The 18,620-nt window shown below is 40.4% G+C and overlaps 1 protein-coding gene across 5 annotated transcripts in view; it reads left to right on the forward strand.

Annotated features, from left to right (window-relative positions):
- LOC103097879 (zinc finger protein 420-like) overlaps positions 1 to 18,620 on the forward strand; it is a 35,669-nt gene that overhangs the window by 14,826 nt on the left and 2,223 nt on the right. For 4 of the 5 annotated variants that reach the window (XM_056821241.1, XM_056821242.1, XM_056821240.1 and 1 more), the window contains one exon: positions 1,609 to 18,620. This exon is cut by the window's right edge and continues 2,223 nt beyond it. In XM_056821241.1, coding sequence (XP_056677219.1) covers positions 1,609 to 3,968 — 2,360 coding nt within the window. In that variant the 3' untranslated portion in view covers positions 3,969 to 18,620. The remainder of the gene's footprint in view (positions 1 to 1,608) is intronic. The other variant, XM_056821244.1, reaches the window with a different exon arrangement.

Below are 18,620 nucleotides of genomic sequence, written 5' to 3' on the forward strand. Positions count from 1 at the left end.
CTGCTCCCCTCACGGTCTCGGCCTGCTCTTAGGACAAAGACGACACTCCGAGGTCGTTTAGCACTTCAAAGGTTTATGTCACTTGGTAGGGGAAGGCTCTTCAGTGGGGCCATGCAGCAGCTAATGACACCCGTGGCCCTGGCCAGCCTCGAGTCCCCTAATCCAGTCAGCCATCAAGGGTGCCTTTGGCTTCTTTTAAGGAAAAAGATTAGTCCATCCTACGTGGCAAGGGCTGATGGGAAATAGTCCTCTAAGTGGGCTAGTTGCATGTAGTCCATCACTGATTACTTGGCTTGTGCTCTGGCTTTAGGCTGGCTTTAAAGATGAGTGCTTTTACCTCACCAGGGACTGGAGGTCCGGATCTCCAGTCGGATGATACTAGTCCAGGGGGTGAGGAGGGTCAGTGACGGCTGTCAGGCCCGTAGCCTGGGTGGTGGCTTGATGCTCCTTCTCCAAGACTTCCCATGTGCCTTAGGATCAGGAAGTTCACTGCCTTTTTGGGTGGAACTTCACCGGAATGGCTTCAGACTTTTAACTAATGAACTGTCTTTCCCCTAAGCCCCACCCCCCCAAGACCACCAGACAGGCCTGGGTTTACCACACAAATAGGCACGCTAGGGATGATGAGAAAAGGCCCCGTGTGTGTCCTGCCAAGAACAAAGGGTAATGACAGTCCTCCCTGTAAGAAGCTCTGTATGTAAAAGAATATGATTGATGGTCAGCCTAGTGAGATGTTAATAAAATTGTATCAGGACATCTAGAGCCAGAACAGTGAGCGTTTTTCTTCCCTGCCCAAATTTAGTCCATCTCTGAAAGCCTCTGAGCTGTCCAAGCCTCTGTATCCATATTTGAAGGACTATTAATATGAGTCCACTTACTGTGGGAATTTCTGGCAGACATGAGATGCATTGTGATACAGTGGGTCAAGTTGTAGAGATGGAGGAAGACAAATCTTGGGTGTGAATTTTGCCCCGAATACTTTTTAGCTGATGGATGATGAGCAAATTAATTTTTCTGAGCCTCAGTTTCCTCTTCTTTATTATGGGGATAGAGATACTTATTATACAGGGTCATTGTGAGGCACAAATGAGAAAATGGGAATAAAGGGTATTGTAAACTCTAAAGCACCACTAAAAAAAAAAAAGATGAGTCCACTTAGGGCAAGGGCCAACGTTCCTCAGACCAAAGGGGCACAAGAAGTCATAGACTCAAGTCACTGTGGCTTAGAAGTAGGGGAAGTTGGCCCCAAATATATAAAGAGCCTATGACATACCAGCAACCAGGTTGCTATTATAGCAGGAGATACTTCATCATAGTTTCCATTCTATATTAGAACTCAAAATTATATGATAAAACAGAAATTGGAAAAGGAAATAAATGGAATGAACTGCCCGGGCTAGGCTCTAAAGGAAATTAATTCAGCAACATAAGGTCAGATTCCATTGAAGAACACAACTTGTGGCACAAAGTGGTGGGAAAAGTACATGGCAATTGGTACAAAATGGCTGGAGGGAGAGAGATGATGGCTCTTCAGGGAGAACAGAGCTGGGAGAGCTTTAGGTACAGCAGGGGCAACAGAATATATTGACATTTATAAATGTCTTTCAGATTGGGAGTCAAATCATGAAACCAAGGAGTCAATTCAGGAGCTGAATGTTTCAGTGGAAGAGCCATCTCAGGAAAAGCTCACAAAGGATGGTTCTTGTTTCTTGAAGTTACAAGAGGCTTGGGATTGTGTTGGCAGTTTAAAGAGGAAGCCGAATAATGAGGTAAAACATTCTCAGCAAGTGAAACTGTCCCCAAAGAAGCATTCTAATAAATTGAGATGGCATGAATATAACTATTGCCGAAGCTTCAATCTCGCACCAGTAGGTTTTCCACAACAAAAAGCAGGAAAGAGTCCCAATAATTGTTATTCACAAGGAAAGAACTTCAGAGTGTGTTCAGATTTAAAAATACGCAATACAGTGTGTTCAGATAAGATGTTCTATAAATTAAATGAAGGTGAGGAGAAACTGTGTGAGTATAATGACTATTGGAAGGCCTTCAAGAACAAATCAGAACTTACTCCATATCAGGCAGTGAATATTGGAGAGAAATCTTACAAATGTAGTGACTGTGAAAAGGCCTTCAGGTACAGATCAGAGCTTTCTCAGCATCAGACAATTCATACTGGTGAAAAGCCTTATGAATGTAATGTTTGTGGGAAGGCCTTCCGCCTGAAAGCACAACTGAAACAACACCAGAAAATTCATACTGGTGAAAGACCGTTTAAATGTGATGAATGTGGAAAAGCCTTCATTCAAAGCCAAAATCTTAAACAACATTATAGAATTCACACTGGAGAGAAACCTTATGAATGTAATGAATGTGGAAAGGCCTTTACCCAAAGGATAGGACTGATTCAGCATCAGAGGATACATAGTGGGGAGAAACCTTATCAGTGTAATCAATGCGGGAAGGCTTTCCGCCTGAGAGGAAAACTCAGCCAACATCAAACAATTCATACTGGTGAGAAACCATTTAAATGTGAGGAATGTGGGAAGGCCTTCATACAAAGCCAGAATCTTAAACAACATCATAGAACTCATACTGGAGAGAAGCCTTATGAGTGTAATCAATGTGAGAAAACCTTCAGCCGGAGAATAGGGCTTTATCAGCATCAGAAAATTCATGGTAGTGAGCCATGTTATAAATGTCACGAATGTGGGAAGACGTTCAGGTACTTGACAGAACTTACTTATCATCAGAAAATCCATGCTGATGAGAAACCTTATGAATATAATGCATGTGGACAGCCCTTCAGTGAGCGAAAACAATTTATTTTACATTATCCACTTCATAATGGAGACAAACCTTATGAATGTAATGAATGCGGAAAGGCCTTCGGTCAGAAGAAAGAGCTTAATAGACATTATACAATTCATACAGGAGAGAAACCATATGAATGTAATGAATGCGGAAAGGCCTTCCGCCAAAGAATGGGACTTACTCGACATCAGACAATTCACACTGGTGAGAAGCCCTATGAATGTAATGAATGTGGGAAGGCCTTCAGTCAGAAGATTGGGCTTAGTCGACATCAGACAGTTCATACAGGTGAGAAACCTTATAAATGTAGCGAATGTGGGAAAGCCTTCCGCTTGAGTGCATTGCTTACTGCTCATAAGAATATTCATACAGGTGAGAAACCATATGAATGTAATGAATGTGGGAAAGCTTTCCGACTGAGAGCACTACTGACTACACATAAGAATATTCATACTGGAGAGAAACCTTATGAATGTAATGAATGTGGGAAATTCTTCCGCTTGAGAGCATTGCTTACTGCACATAAGAATATTCATACTGGAGAGAAACCATATGAATGTAATGAATGTGGGAAAACCTTCCGTCAGAAGACAGGACTAACACAACATCAGACAATTCACACTGGAGAGAAACCTTATGAATGTAATGGATGTGGGAAATCCTTCCGCCAGAGGATAGGACTTACTCAGCATCAGACAATTCATACTGGAGAGAAACCTTATGGATGTAATGAGTGTGGGAAGGCCTTCCGCTTGAGAGCAGAGCTCACTCAGCATCAGACAATTCATACTGGCGAGAAACCTTATGAGTGTAATGAATGTGGGAAGACCTTCCGCCAAAAAGCAGGACTTACTCAACATCAGAGAATTCATACTGGAGAGAAACCATATAAATGTAATGAGTGTGGGAAGGCCTTCAGCAGGCGGGTAGCACTTACACAACATCAGACAGTTCATACTGGTGAAAAACCTTATGAATGTAATGAATGTGGGAAAGCCTTCAGCCAGAGGATAGCCCTGACTAAACATCAAACAATCCATACTGGTGAGAAACCTTACGAATGCAGTGAATGTGGGAAGGCCTTCCGCCTGAGAGCACAGCTCACCCAACATCAGAGAATTCATGCTGGTGAGAAATTTTATGGATATAATGATTGAAGAAAGTATATTTCCAAAGCAAATAACAACTATTTATACTGTAAGGGGAGAGGGGTGTCAATTGAATCAGTCAATCATCTTATTTACCCCAACCTGCTTAAAATATTAACAATATAATCCTCTAACCCTGATACCTTTGTCAGTTGAGAGCATCTCTATGGAGTCAATCCAGCATTAAACTCGTTGCCAAAAGTCCTTTATCAGTTTGGAAGGAATGCAATTCATTGAACTAAATTAAATGATGCCCAACAGAAAGTTTATTTAGTCATGTCATGTGGGTTTGGAATAAAATACCAAGTCAATTCTGAATCTGGGATTCTAGTTTTAGACCATCTTACTTAGGGAAGCTGCTCTGGCCAAGACCTTGAGAGAGAATGGCATTTTCTCTTTTCCTCACCATTAACCCAAGAAAGACCTCATGAACTTCTGAAAGGTTGGAAGGTTTTGTGACTTTTCACCAGTTCCCTAACAAGATTCCTGGAACATCAGACTGACAACAACATCTACATCAAGAGACGAGACTAAACTAGACACTGAGAAAAGACAGCTTCAGGACTCGACAAGGAGCCTGAAGGAAACTTCATCAGGCCCCCATAAAGGGTAGGAAAGGACTTGTAGCAAACAGAAACTCTAAGTTACTGTTTTGCTACATGTATTTTTTAAGCTTTGAGCCCACTTTCCCCTGAACTCTGCATTTGTGGGAAATTGTGTCCTCAGTTTGGGCGAGTATTTTGTACCAACTCTTCTTACTATATACCACTTTCATAAATAGCCCTTTCTAAAAGCTAATTAAGTATGGCTAGCATAATTTATATCATGTCAATCAATAGTCAGGGAAATAAGCCAGTGAAGACTCATGAGTAATAGTACTAGAGCCTCCTAACCCTTCAACATTATCGTTATAACTCTGAGGGATTAAAGAATAACCAGCAATCTTTGGGCGATGCACCCTGCTGGTAGAGCTGACAGGATCTATGCCATGAGTATTATAAGAAAAAGCTGTATATAAGGAATGTGGGAAGCTCTTCTGTCAGCGCTCAGGCCTACTGAAAATCAGATCAGCCTATTGAAGAAGATTATGAATATACAAACAGAAGGATTTCAGTCAGACTGATGGTTCTTCAATGAAAATTAGACTCTTGAAATTTTAAATGAAGATAATTCATGTCTACTTTCACTGTGACTAGGCCAAACATTTTGCCTTTTCGCTTTCTGTCATTTTTTTCTTCAACTTTTACCTTCCATCTTAGAATCAATACTGTCTGTTGGTTCCAAGGCAGAAGATTGGTAAGAAGTAGGCAAGGAGGGTTAAATGACTTGCCCAGTGTCACAGCTAGGAAGTATCTGAAGTCATATTTGAACCCAGGACCTCTCATATCTAGGACTGGCTCTCTAGACTGACCTACTTAGCTGCCCCACCCCCACCATTCATTCTTAAGCATATATTACTTAATTTGAGAAAATTGAAGCAATAAAGCAGCCTTTCACTCTCTAAATGCCACTCACAAAAAAATTCTGAGAATCCCCATCTTTCTCGTTACCACAGAATTGTTGGCCTAAATTTTGAAAAAGATCGCTTCTCTTGAGCCTATTCTAATCCCCTCCTTCCTACTCCAGCAGTATTTTTAATATAGCATTAATCGATTCCTCTTAGCTAGCTCTTTCTCACCTTCCTATGAGTAAATTACTCAGTTCATTAAATACCATCTTTCCACTCACTCAGGTTCCCAGCCTTGGAATCTTACTCAGCTTCACTCTTTTTCAAACCATATGTCATCACTTGACACTTCTAGTGGATCTTCCCGACCTTCATCTCTCCTTTCCATCTCCTCTTTACCTTTACAACCTTGCTAGCTTAGTCCAGGGGCCTCATCAGATTTCCTGGAGTATTATAGCAGCCTCTTATTTTGATTTCGACAGTCTTTCCTCTCCATAACCAGTAAACTTTGTAAAGAACAAAACTCCTCCTGCTACTCTGTTCCTTAAAAACCTTCGGTGTTTTCCCATTGCCTCCAGGATAAAACTCCACAACTTGGCATTTGAAATCTCATGTCAGCCTGTCCAGGCTAATTTTACATTATTCCCCTTCATATGCTAAAGAGTCAAATTGATCTGTTTGCAGACTTTATATCTTCCATCTCTCGGTTTTTGCATAGTCTCATCCCATGCCTTGAATTGACTCCACCTTCCCTTTGCTTTTTTCCAGTTGTTTCATCTGCCACCCCTAAAGACAAAGGAAGGGTTCTCACCTTTTGGATAATTTGGATTCCTTTGAAAGAATTGAAAGCTATGAATCCCTTCTTAGAATAATGCCTTTAAATGCATCAAATAAAAGATCACCAAGGAAATGAATGCTATTGAATTAGATGTATCTTTTTCCCGGAAGTTAATGAAATCTGCATGGACCCCGTATTAAAAATCCCTGGTCCAAAGAAAGCTTTTCCTAAATTCCATATCTTCCAGAACCTTCATTTCCTTATGTATGCAAATGTTGTATAAAGTGTGAGTTCCTTCTTTGAAGTGTGTCTTTAAATGACGTCCCTAGTAGTGTCTGGCTCGAAAGTGATGCTTAGTAAATGTCTATTGAATGGAATAGATTTGTTCAAGTATTGAAATATGACTGACCTCCTTTTCCTTTGTTGAATCCCCATTCATCCTTTCCACATACACACACGCCCTTCTCATTTTCATATATATTCAAGGCTCCTGGGTTTATTGAGTTACCCGTCAATGTAGTTTTATGACTTCTTCCATCAGTTTTCAGCAGGACATGAATAATGAATAAGAATGAAGTAAGAGGGAATTTCATTTCCATTTGGCAAGTCATGAATAGTGATTAAACAAGAGGCTGAAGATTCACTAAGGACGCTAGAATTTAAATCTAAAGTCAAGACAGTGAAGACGGGAAAATCAGATGAGCAGGAAAATGAGTGGACTGACCGTAGGTCACGATGAAGATAAAGAGCACTGTTAGTTGGAGTGAGGCATACAAAATGAATGGGAGTTCTCACAGTGAAGGTGTTTACTCTCATAGTTCTCACTGGAATTTGATGGCGGTGAAACCCATGGCTGGAATGGGGCCTTGTACCGGGGATCCTATTTGAAAGAAGCCAGTAAAATATTAACTTCTTGACTCTGTGTTAAGAAAATGTCCACAGGAGGAAATCCAAGAACCAGAAGAGAGAAGCATAGCGGAGAGAATTGGGGGGAAGAACAGTGACAAACTGAAGCCATTGAAGTCAATGCGATCTGAACAGAGGAAATTGATGGGGAAATTAAGTTATCTAGATATCTGTTGGAACTGTTGAAGCAGAGCAGGTTATAATTTTGCAATCTGCTTTAATAATTTCATCCTATGATAGGTGGGGGAACTGATGAGGAGCAATACCGATGAGGATCTGATTCCAACAGGAAGGTACTTCCAGCTGCTTGAGTACATGTGTGAACTTTAGCAAAGTCACCGTTAGTTCTTAGTAGTGTCAAACTCAAATGGAAACGGGGATCACTAACCCACACCTAAGGATCCCTGTGGACCTCATCTTGACTTAGAAAATTCACATATTAGCATTTTCTATGTTCTGTAATGTTTCTGTGTTCTTAAATATTTCCCAATTCCATTTTAATCTGATTCTTTTTTGTCACCTCTGTGAGACACAAGAGGAAAAGAAGTTAATTTTTTGTTTCCATTATGTCTCGCTCATCCTATTTTGGGGGGTGAGTTGTTTGCCATTTCCTTCTCTAGTTCATTTTACAAATGAAGAAACCAAGACAAACAGTTGAGTGACTTACCCAGGGTCACACAAGTAGGCCAAATTTGAACTCAGAAAGGTGAATCTTTCCAACTTCATGCCTGGCTCCACTTTACCACTTAGCTGCCCTAGTTTACCATTAAAGCCTTGCTGCATGCTAGACACTGCGCTAAGTGTTGGTATAAGAATTAAATTTAAGAGACTACTCCTTAGAATTTGTAATTTTATTAAGTCAAAGGACTAGGAGAAAAGATAGAAAAATCGGAGAAAGATATATATTCAACTTACTGACACATTAGCTTGCTGAATCTATGGCCCTGATTTTGGTCCCCATACCCTGACACTCCAGAAAGGGGTCACCAGGAAAAAGGGAAGTCCAGACCCTGTGCCCCGCACCTGCCTCCATTTATCAAGCCTGTTCTCACACGTGATGTCTCAGGAGCCAACCATGGTTTTCTCATTTATCTGGGCCACCCAGAGCTCAATGCCTGAGAAATCGCTCTGCTGTCTCGCAATATTCTTGGCTGCTTTACTCCATTTTCCTGGCTGTTGTTCTGCCCTCATAACTAAATTTATCCAATGATTTCCCTGACACAGTCCTCACTTCGAGGCTCATGCCCAGAAACTCACACCACGTACACATAGTGAAAAGAGAGGAGGGAAAATTTCCTTGTGCACAGTTGGCAAAAAGAGCACTCTCTACTGGGGGGAGAAACATGCAGGCAACTGTGTAAAACAAGATAAAGTTGGGACAAATTGGAGAAAGATAACCAGAAAGAAGGCATTAGCATTAATGGGGATTGAAAAAGGCTATTATGTCAAATGTAAAGATGTTACATGGCTGAGAGGGAAAGGTGCCATCCAGATAACAGTCAGGAGTCAAAAGATTCTGAAAGGCCAAGTAAAAGAAGATGAATTTTAATAGTGATCAATTTAAAGTTCTACACTCGGGTCTTAAAAAATAACATTGGCAGGTATAAAATGGGTAGGCATAAGGAACTAACCGTTTCTTTGAAGAAGCACTTAGGTTTTTTATCATTAAAATTGATTTTTAGTTCCAAATTCTCTCTTTCCTTCTTCTACCTCCACCACCCACTGAGAAGGTAAGAACAAAACTCATCACAAATACGGATAATCGTGCAAAACGAATTCCTGCACTAGTCATAGCTGAAAGAAAGAAGAAAATTGGCACTCTGCGTCCGTCACTTTTCTATCTGGATGTGGATATATTCTTTTGGAATTGTGATTAGTGATGTTCATCAGAATTCCTAAATCTTTTATAGTTGATTGCCTTTACAATATTGTTCTGGTTGTATGCATTGTTCTGGTTCTGCTCACTTCACTTTTTCTCAGTCCTTACAAGTCTTCCTGGATTATTCTGAAACTATCGTTTTTTCAAGGGTGTCTTTGTAAACAATATATTGTTCGATTCTGGTTTCTAATCTATTCTGCTATCCTCTTCCATTTTATGGGTGAGTTCATCCCATTCACTCTTATGATTGCTAACTATATTTCCCTCTATCCAATTGTTCTCTTACACTTTTTGGTGTTTTTGCCCCCCTTATCTCCTCTGTAAAAATCTGTTCTGCTTCTGACTGTTGCCTCCCTTAATCTACCTTCGCTCTTATTTTCCTTCCTTTCCCTCCTATTTCCCTGTTGGTTAAGATGAATTTCTGTACCCGTGTGTGTTTTATGTACTTTCCTCCTTTAAACAATTCAGAAGAGAGTGAGGTTCAAGTGTTGCTAGTTCACCTCCCCAGTTCATTGTATAAACTTCTCGTGTACCCCATTGATGTGAGACAATTATCCCCATTCTTCCTCTTCCTGCCCCCCCATCATTTGTACTTTCTTCTTTCTCACCCTCTGATTCTTCTTCTGAGATCATCCAAACACAATAGAATCACATAATAGTTATATATGTATCATCTCCCTCTATATGATTGTAAAGTTTAATTTTGCATAGTTCTCTAGGATTTTTCACTTATGTTTACCTTTTTGTGCTTTTCTTGACTCCTATATTTTTCTGTCACATTTTCTACTCAGGTCTGATATTCTTATCAAAAATGTTTGGCAATCCTTTATTTCATTAAAGATATTTTTTCTTCCTCTAGAATTATATTGTTGATAGGGAGAGTATTCTAAGTTATAAGCTTAGATTCTTTGCCTTCTGAAATATATTCCAAGTTAAAGGAATATTATGTTCTTCTAAAGTGGTGGCTTTTCAACCTTGTGTGATCCTGACTGTGGTTTAGCAGTACAGGACTTGAATTCTTTCTTTTGGGCCACTTGCAATATTTTTGCCTTGGCTTCGGAGCTCTGGATTTTTGTTGTAATATTCCTGAAATTTTTGATTTGGGGGTTTCTTCCAACACGTGACTGAGAGATCCTTTCAATTTCTACTTTCCCCTTTGATTCTCTGTTTATTAACTGACTGGTTCTTAGGTAGTTTTCACTCATGATTTCTTGACATATGTTTGGCTCTTGCATGACTTTCAAGACAACTAGTTCTTAAACCACCTTTCCTCAATCTTTTTCCTATTTCAGATTTTTTTAAAAATAATAATGATCATAAGTATATAGTCGCTTCTATAGGCCAAGCATTCTACTAAGTGCTTCACAAATATCTCATTTTGTCTTCACAGCAATCCTGGGAGATAGGCTAATATTATTCTCATTTTGTAGTCTTTTTTTCTATGAAATAGTTCACATTTTCTTTTTTTTTCCCAGACTTTGGACTTTGTTTTTTATTATTTCTTGATATCGCATCAGTTTCCAATTGACCAATTCTAATTTTGAAAAAGTTTTTCTTCAGTTAAGTTTTGTACTTCTTTTTTCCAGGCTGTTAATTGTCTTGTGATATTTTCTATCGTTTTCACTTGGTTTTAAAATTAATTTCTTTAAGCTTTTTTTAAATCTTTAACTTCAAGGAATTCTTGCTGCATTTTTCTTGGAGATTTAGATTACTTATAAATATTTTTGAGCCATTCTCTTCTGGGCCTCTAGAGCTTCTGGGTCACCACAGTGACTCCAGAGTAAGGTTCTTTTTTCATTTGCCCATTCTTCTAGCCTATTTGATGATTTTGTACTTTAGTGCAGGACCTTTTCACTTCTGATGGCGCTGGTGGCCTGAACATCTTGTCTGTTTACTCTTTCTACTAATTTCCCCGCTTGGACTGGGAATCCGCACGCTTTCAGAGCTCCCAAAATTGAGCTTTGCAAGTTTCTGACCCAAGGTTTAGGTTGGTGGCGAGTCACTGCCAGCTCTCTGAGAAACTGCAGGTTCAGAGCAACCAAAAGTCCATTTCCTTTTTGTTTGGGATGCCTGCCCTGGTTATTCCACTGTGGAGTAGATGCTCTGCTCTCGGGATCAGAGTCCAGAAGCAGCCACATTTCTGGAACGTGTTCCTTGTTCAGTCCACAGCTCTGTGACCACTCCTCTGCCGTGGATCTGTGACCAGGAACTGGAGAGTGGGCAGTAGAGTTTCCAGCTAGCCCTCGTTCCTTCACTCAGAAATACTTCATTCAGTTGTTCTGGGCTCCCAAAGCACTGCCATCACATGTGCTTCTGGCCAGAAGCTGTCCCCACTCTCCGCAGACATTTCTGTCTCCCTGACCTGACCCGATTGGGAAAAATGACTGGGACCTCTTTTGGTCTTCCCAATCACAATTCAGACGAATGCATGTTTATATTGTTTGGAGAATGGGCGAGGGGTAATAGCTTCTTCTGTGCCCTCGTTACTGCCCTCTGCCTCCTAGTCTTCAGTCTGACGTGGCAGCTATACAATTCCACGGGATTTGGGGCTTCGTCAAGAGCAGCCTGGCGTTCAGAACCCAGGAGGTGACAGCCTTCGAAGTACACTGATGTAACCAATTCCCTTCTGTAGTCCTAGCATCTTCAGAGACAGGCTGAGGAGCATCCATGGCAGAGAATGTGGAAGGCCTTTGAGATCGTACTCATTGATACTTGAAGGAAGTCATTAAGCAACTTTGTTCTTGTATTAGCCAACTGTAACTTCACCTAACTACGTCTCTCTCACGTATCTCACCGTCTTGTGCACGATTTGGGCAGAATTCAAGACTTTACAGAGTACACTTGAAAGAGCGCCAGATTTGGCACGAGGGACTCTGACTACGTTGGGAGTCTTGGAAAGGTTCCTTACCCTCTGGCTCTCAGGGCCCTTCTCTGGACAACGAAGGACTTGGTCCTCAGTGAGCCTTGAGATCCCTTCTAACTTGGGAGCTGAGAATATTTAACCTGGAGGAAAGAGTTTGGGGGGGGGAGGACATAATAGTTTTCCCCAGTTTTCAAGATGTTTTAGTACAAAGGTCAGACCTAAAAACAATTGTCTTGCTATAAGGAAGATATTCTAAACAAAAGAGAACTAAAGCAAGGATGCCCATCATCGCCACTACTCTTTCATATTGTGCTGGAAATGCTAGCTATAGCAAGAAACAGAAAGACACTGGAGGAATTAGAATAGGCAGTGAGGATATAAAGGTATCACTCTGCAGATGATATGATGGTCTACTTGGATAATCAACCCAAAAACAAAACAAAACAATAGAAATAATGGGGCAGCTGGGTGGCTCAGTGGATGGAGAGCCAGGCCTAAAGATGGGAGGTCCTGGGTTCCAATCTGGCCTCAGACACTTCCCAATTGTGTGACCTTGGGCAAGTTACTTCACCCCTATTGTCTAGCCCTCACCGTTCTTCTGCCTTGGAGCCAATACCTAGTATTGATTCTAAGGCAGAAGGTGAGGGTTTAAAAAAAATTGACCATTTTAGCAGAGTCACAGGATACAAAATAAACCCATGTGACTCATCAGCATTTCTACTGACCACCAACAAAGTCCAACAGCAAGAGACAGAAAAGGAAATCCCATTCAAAATTGCTCCAGACAATATGAAATGCTTAGGGGTGGATCTACCAAAACATAGCAGCTATAGGAACACAATTACAAAACACTGTTCACACCTAAACAATTGGAAAACCTTTTAATTGCTCCCAAATAGGCTAAGCCAATCTCATAAAAATGGCAATCCCACCTAAATCAATTTGCCTATTCAGTGCCGTAGCACAAAAATTACTTCATAGAACTAAACGAATACAGCGATCTGGAAGTGCCTCAGGGATGGTTAAGCTCTCCTTGCTAAAGGCACTGAAGTGAAGGTCCAGGACAGAAGTTTGGGCTACATCCAAGTTCATGTAAGAATATAATAAGGAAGAAAAGCCAACAAGAGTCTAAAGAGTAGATCTAAGTGAAGGAATGAGGTCTGTCTGAACGTTCTGTTGCCCAGTGCTTAGGCTGGAGAGGCTGGCCTTGACCAGAAAGATACCTCTTCATCAGAGACTGGAATGAAGGAGAAAACAGAGAAGATGTCGAGGAGAAATGTCTTGTGGTTGGTCGAAGAGAATTTCTCACACACCGGAGGCTTGGATGAAGCAGCCAACCACTTAGGAATTCAGAATCTGAGGAGCAGACTGGTGGGTTCAGCTAGAGTGAAAGAGGAATGGGGAAAGCCTGCAAAAGGAAGAAGTGGCGGCCAAGTGGGGGCCTGTCAATCAAACCAAAGTTCCATTTGGAATGGGACCAGGAAACCGTGGAAGGCCAAAGCCAACCGTGGCTGAACTCTGGTCCTGTCTGCTGCTGGTTGGCATATATCAGGGAAAGAGGAACTGGTTCATCTCTTGGACTCAGATAATCTCTTTGGCTTGCTCTGTTTATGACAGTGATCGAAAGCCAGACCTGTCCATCATTCCTCTCAAGTTGAACGATTGTAATAGATGATAGTGAGGGGACATATTTGATGGGCAATTGATGACTAACAGATCAGGCAGTTACCTCTTTCTTCTCTCTTTTCCCTCCCGTTTCCTCCCATTTCCTCCCTCTTCAGCTCCCCCCTCCCCCGTCTTCTTCCTACTAAATCACGCAGGGTGAGTGGGTGCTGACTCAAATGAAAATACTTTCTCTTCTTTTATCTTAAGTAAGGGTTTATTTGGGGAAGACAGGAAAGATGGAGGATGGAGGGAAGAGGGGTAAGGATTTCCCTAGACTGGAGGATATTGGGATAGAGCTCAACTTGAGAGGAATGATGGACAGGTCTGGCTTTCGGTCACTGTCATAAACAATAAGCCAAAGAGATTATCCGAGTCCGAGAGATGAATCAGCTCCTCTTTCCCTGATATATGCCAACCAGCAGCAGACAGGACCAGAGTTCAGCCACGGTTGGCTTTGGCCTTCCACGATTTCCTGGTCCCATTCCAAATGGAACTTTGGTTTGATTGACAGGCCCCCACTCGGCCCCCACTTCTTCCTTTTGCAGGCTTTCCCCATCACCAGAGCCAAGGCCTTACTTAGAGGAAGGAGCTGGGAAAGGAGCCTCGGTCTCCTCCCCTCTCCCCAGAGGAACAACATATGATTTGTGAAAGGCTGGAAGATGTGGAACGCTGGCACAGAAGCTGGTCATCGTAACCTAATTGGGAGCCAAAGACAAAGCAGACACCAGGAGGAAAAGCACTTCCAGACAGTACAAGGAAACAGATGCTCCGGGAGCCACCCATATCTCTGGTCATAGCCCACATCAGCCCTCAAGAGGGGGAAGGGCTCGATTCACATGAAGAATGTGGATACCAGAAGACATAAAGGGAGACTGTGGGGAGCTGTTTCCACAGTAGAGTAGACGTCCCACGGCCCCTTCCCTCATCATGTCAAGGGTTGAGGGGATGCGTATTCAGCATGCTGACACTGGAAAAGATCCTTCAGAATGTTTATGAATTAAGTCTGTCTGGGTAGCTGAGGATAACAATGAGGGGATGCTTCCATTCTAGTTTGATTTGTGAAGTTCTCAAGAATTTTTGGAGATTAGCATTTGTACCAACAGGATTTGGAGAGAGCCCCAGGCCTGGAGTCAGGAAGACTCGATTTCAAGCCCAGCCTCAGATACTTACAAGCTGTGTGACCTTGGGCAAGTTAACCTCAGTTTCCTCATCTGTAAAATGGGAATAATAATAGCGCCTCTCTCCCAGCTTGCGGTGAAGATCAGACACTGTAATTATAAAGCATGTAGCAGAGTGTCAGGCACATAATAAATATGATTGTTTGTTAGCCGGTGAGGATATGTTGCTTAGTTTCCACCATTTCCTGCCCAATCTGCATTGATCAGGAAGACCAGGTTCCTGAAGGATAACCTTCCTCTGACTTTTGCAGTAATAACAAGATTTTGAATCATTATCATAGCCCTTCTGTTACCAGGAAATCACAATAGGTAGCATTTGGGGGAGATTTTCTAGATGAGGAAACAGAGGTGATGGAGGTTCAGTGACGTGTCCAGAATCACGACTTGGCCTTCTGTGGGATGCTTCCTTGTCCGCGTGTTGTCATCCATCGAGGCTTTGGACTCTTTCCGATCTCCCTTCATGCTAGCTGATGCCTCCCTCCAAGAGTACTTCCAAGCTCTCTTGTCTGGGTCTTGCTTGTACATAGTCGCTTGCATCTGGCTTCCCCCTTCGTGTTATGAGCTTCTCGAAGGCAGGGTCTGTTATGGCCTTTCTTGTAGCCGTAGCACTTAGCGCAGTTCCTGGTACATAGTAGGAATTAAATAAATGACTTGACTTTTGATGCCACTCTAGTGCCAAAAATGAGTTGCATGAGTTAGATGGTGCTACTTTGACACATTTTTCATTAGAAATAAAGGAAATGGGGCAGCGAGGTGACAAAGTCCTGGGTTCAAATCTGGCCTTAGATACTTCCTAACTGTGTGATCCTGATCAAGTCACTTAAGCCCAACTGACTATCCCTTACAGATCTTCTGTCATGGAACCAATACTTACTATCAATTCTAAGAAAGAAAGTAAGGACTTACAAAAAATAAAAGAAGGAAACTGCATTATCAGAAATTGTCTATCTAAAGATATGTTAACAAAACTGATAACTTAGTTGGAAAGGATAAATGCTTACAAAAATAGAAAATAAGCAACATAAGAAATAAGTAATTCAATACCACAAAAAGAAATTAAACAGGCTAAAAATGACCTGCAAAAGGAAAAAATTCCAGAACCGAGATTTATAGACAAATTTTATCCCATCCAGAGAACAATTAACTCCAATGTTACAAAAATGATTTTAAAAGTAGGAAAAGAACCCTTCCATATTCCTTCTGTAATACAAATATGGTCTTGATGCTTAAGCCAGGGAAAGGCAGAACAGAGCAAGAAAACTACAGACCAATACTGCTAATGAAAGGAAACAAAAATTGTAAATAAAATGTTTATGAATAGGATACCACAACATTCAATTGTTTAGTCTTGTTTTTTGTTCAGTTGTGTCTGGCTCTGTGACTTCATTTGGGTTTTCTTGGTAGCCACTGGAGCCGTCTGCCATTTTCTTCTCCAATTCATTTTTACAGATGAGGAAACCAAGGCAAACAGGATTAAATGGCTTGCCTGGGGTCACATATCTAGAAAAGTGTCTGAGGTCAGATTTGAACTCAGGAAGATGAGTCTTACTGATTCCAGGCCTGTCACACTAAGCTACCACAATCTATCGATATATTTAAGTTTATGTATTGTACGCAACTAGAGTGAATTTGTCCTAGGAATGTGTGTTGGCTCAATATGTATCTAAACCCAAGAGAAAGCTTATGTACCCAAGGAAAATCAAAGACTTTTCCATTAAGATCAGAAATAAAACAAAATAAAATTAGAAGGTACAAACAGGAATTTTTCAAAGGAAAAAAATCAAGGCTATCAGCAACTATATAAAAATGCTCCAAATCATTAATAATTGAAAAGAAATTAAAATTAATGTAATTCTAAAGTCCTAGCCCATAGGCATCAGATAGGTAAAAAATGACAAAAGAGGAAGATGACAAGTACTGCAGGGAATATGGGAAAAGTTACACTTATACGCTGTTGGTGTAACTGTGAACTGATCCAGTCATTCTGGAAGATAATTTGGAACTATGCCCCCAAAGTCGTCAAACTGTGCATAGCCTTTGACCCCTAAAACAACGCCACTCCTTGCCCTAAACCCAAAGAGATCAAAGAATGAGGAAAAGTATTCGTGTGTATGAAAATATTTATAGAAGCTCTTTTCATAGTAGCAAAAAACTGGAAGAATGAGGAAGAATGAACACGTTATGGTACATAACGCCCTGGGATACTCTTGTGTTGTAAGAAATAATGAAATGCAGAGTTTCAGGAAAAAACTGGATAGACTTGTATGATATGATACATAATGAAATGAGCAGAACTGGGGGGAACAATTTATGTTGGGGGAATAATGACATAAAAAAGAACTTTGAATGACTTGAGAATTATGGCCAATGAAGCAACCAACCATGATTCCAGAGGCCTGAGGATGAAGCTTGCTCCCCATCTCTTGGCAGAGAGATGAGACTCGGAGGACTTGATGCTGTTTTCCTTTGCTTGACTAGGGGTATTTGTTATGAGATTTCTCTTTTTTTTTGCCTTCAAATCTGCACAGTGGGATGGTGGGAGAAGAAGAAAATAAATGCTTGTTAGTTGAAAAAAAGTAAATTACATTTAAAAGCATTTTTGATAGAATTCACATGGTTATCACCCATGAAGTTCCTTTTGATTCCACCCTCGGACCCTGGATTTCAAAAACTATCTGGAGAGAAATTGCTTTTGGTTACATTTGACAAATCCACACACAAAAAAAATCTGTTGTTTTGTTTTTTTAATACAAGATTTGTTGTCAATCTTTACTATTGCTTTGTAAAGTGTTATCTATTTGTTTCCAAAATATTTCTGCAAATGTTTTGTGTTTGTGGTGTGTTCTATGGAACTTCTCTTAATCGTCTTCCTCCTTTTTGACCAAGTATTAACTATACCTATTGTACATGTTTTTGTTTGGCCACTAACTGTTGTCATCCATTTTGTTATGCTAGAACTATGTAATGACCGATATGTCATCAGCTGATTATTATAAATGTATTCTTTCCATTATGCTTTTTACTTGAAGAGGCAAGTGAATCTCTTTAATATATATAACCTCAACTTTCTTCTTGAAAACCTTAAGTTTCCTGAGGACTAAACTGTGTGTCGTCTGTTCTCTCCCTCTTAATTTTCTGTGGTCTGGCTTGTGATCTCATTCCTCAACTGAAACTATTTTCTCCAGTATTTTCTCCTTGACCTGAGGATGCTAGAATGTGGCTATAATATTCATTGGAGCTTTCATTTCATCAATCCTGAAAGAACATTTCATCTCTTTCAGGAGGTGATTGTCGATTATTTCAATTTCTGTTTTACTCTCTAGTTCTAAGATATCAGGAGAGTTATCCAGGATAATTTCTTGAACTATAATAGCTAGGCTCTTTTTTAATCATAGTCCAATCATCCAATAATTCTTCCCTTTTCTCTCCTAATGTAATTTCTAGGTCAGTTGTTTTTCCAATAAGATAGATTACATTTTCTTCTATTTTTTCATTCTTTGGGTTTTGTTTTATTGTTTCTTGATGTCTCACAGTCATTAGATTCCATTTGCTTAGTTCTAATTTTCTTAAGAAATTCTTCAGTGAGTTTTTGAACCTCCTTTTTGATTTGACCTGCTCTGCTTTTTAAGAAGTTTTCTTCAGTGATTTGTGGTATACCTAACTTTCCCATTTTTGTGCTTTTTTTGTTGTTGTTGTGTGTGCTTTCTTTATCAACCTATTGACCCTTTTTTCATGACTCACTTATTTTATCCACATTTCTTATCCTAATTTTCTTCTTTTTTCAGTTTTTCAATTCCTTTTTGAGCTCTTCTAGAAACTCTACTGGGGCTTGATATTAATTCACATTTTTCTTCGAGTCTTTCCATATAGCCATTTTGACATTGTTCTCTTCTGAGTTTATGTTTTGATCTTTACAGTCACCATAATAACTTTTTATGTTAAGGT

This window comes from Monodelphis domestica, chromosome 3 (genome assembly GCF_027887165.1).
Source record: "Monodelphis domestica isolate mMonDom1 chromosome 3, mMonDom1.pri, whole genome shotgun sequence".
Taxonomy (NCBI): Eukaryota; Metazoa; Chordata; class Mammalia; order Didelphimorphia; family Didelphidae; genus Monodelphis; species Monodelphis domestica.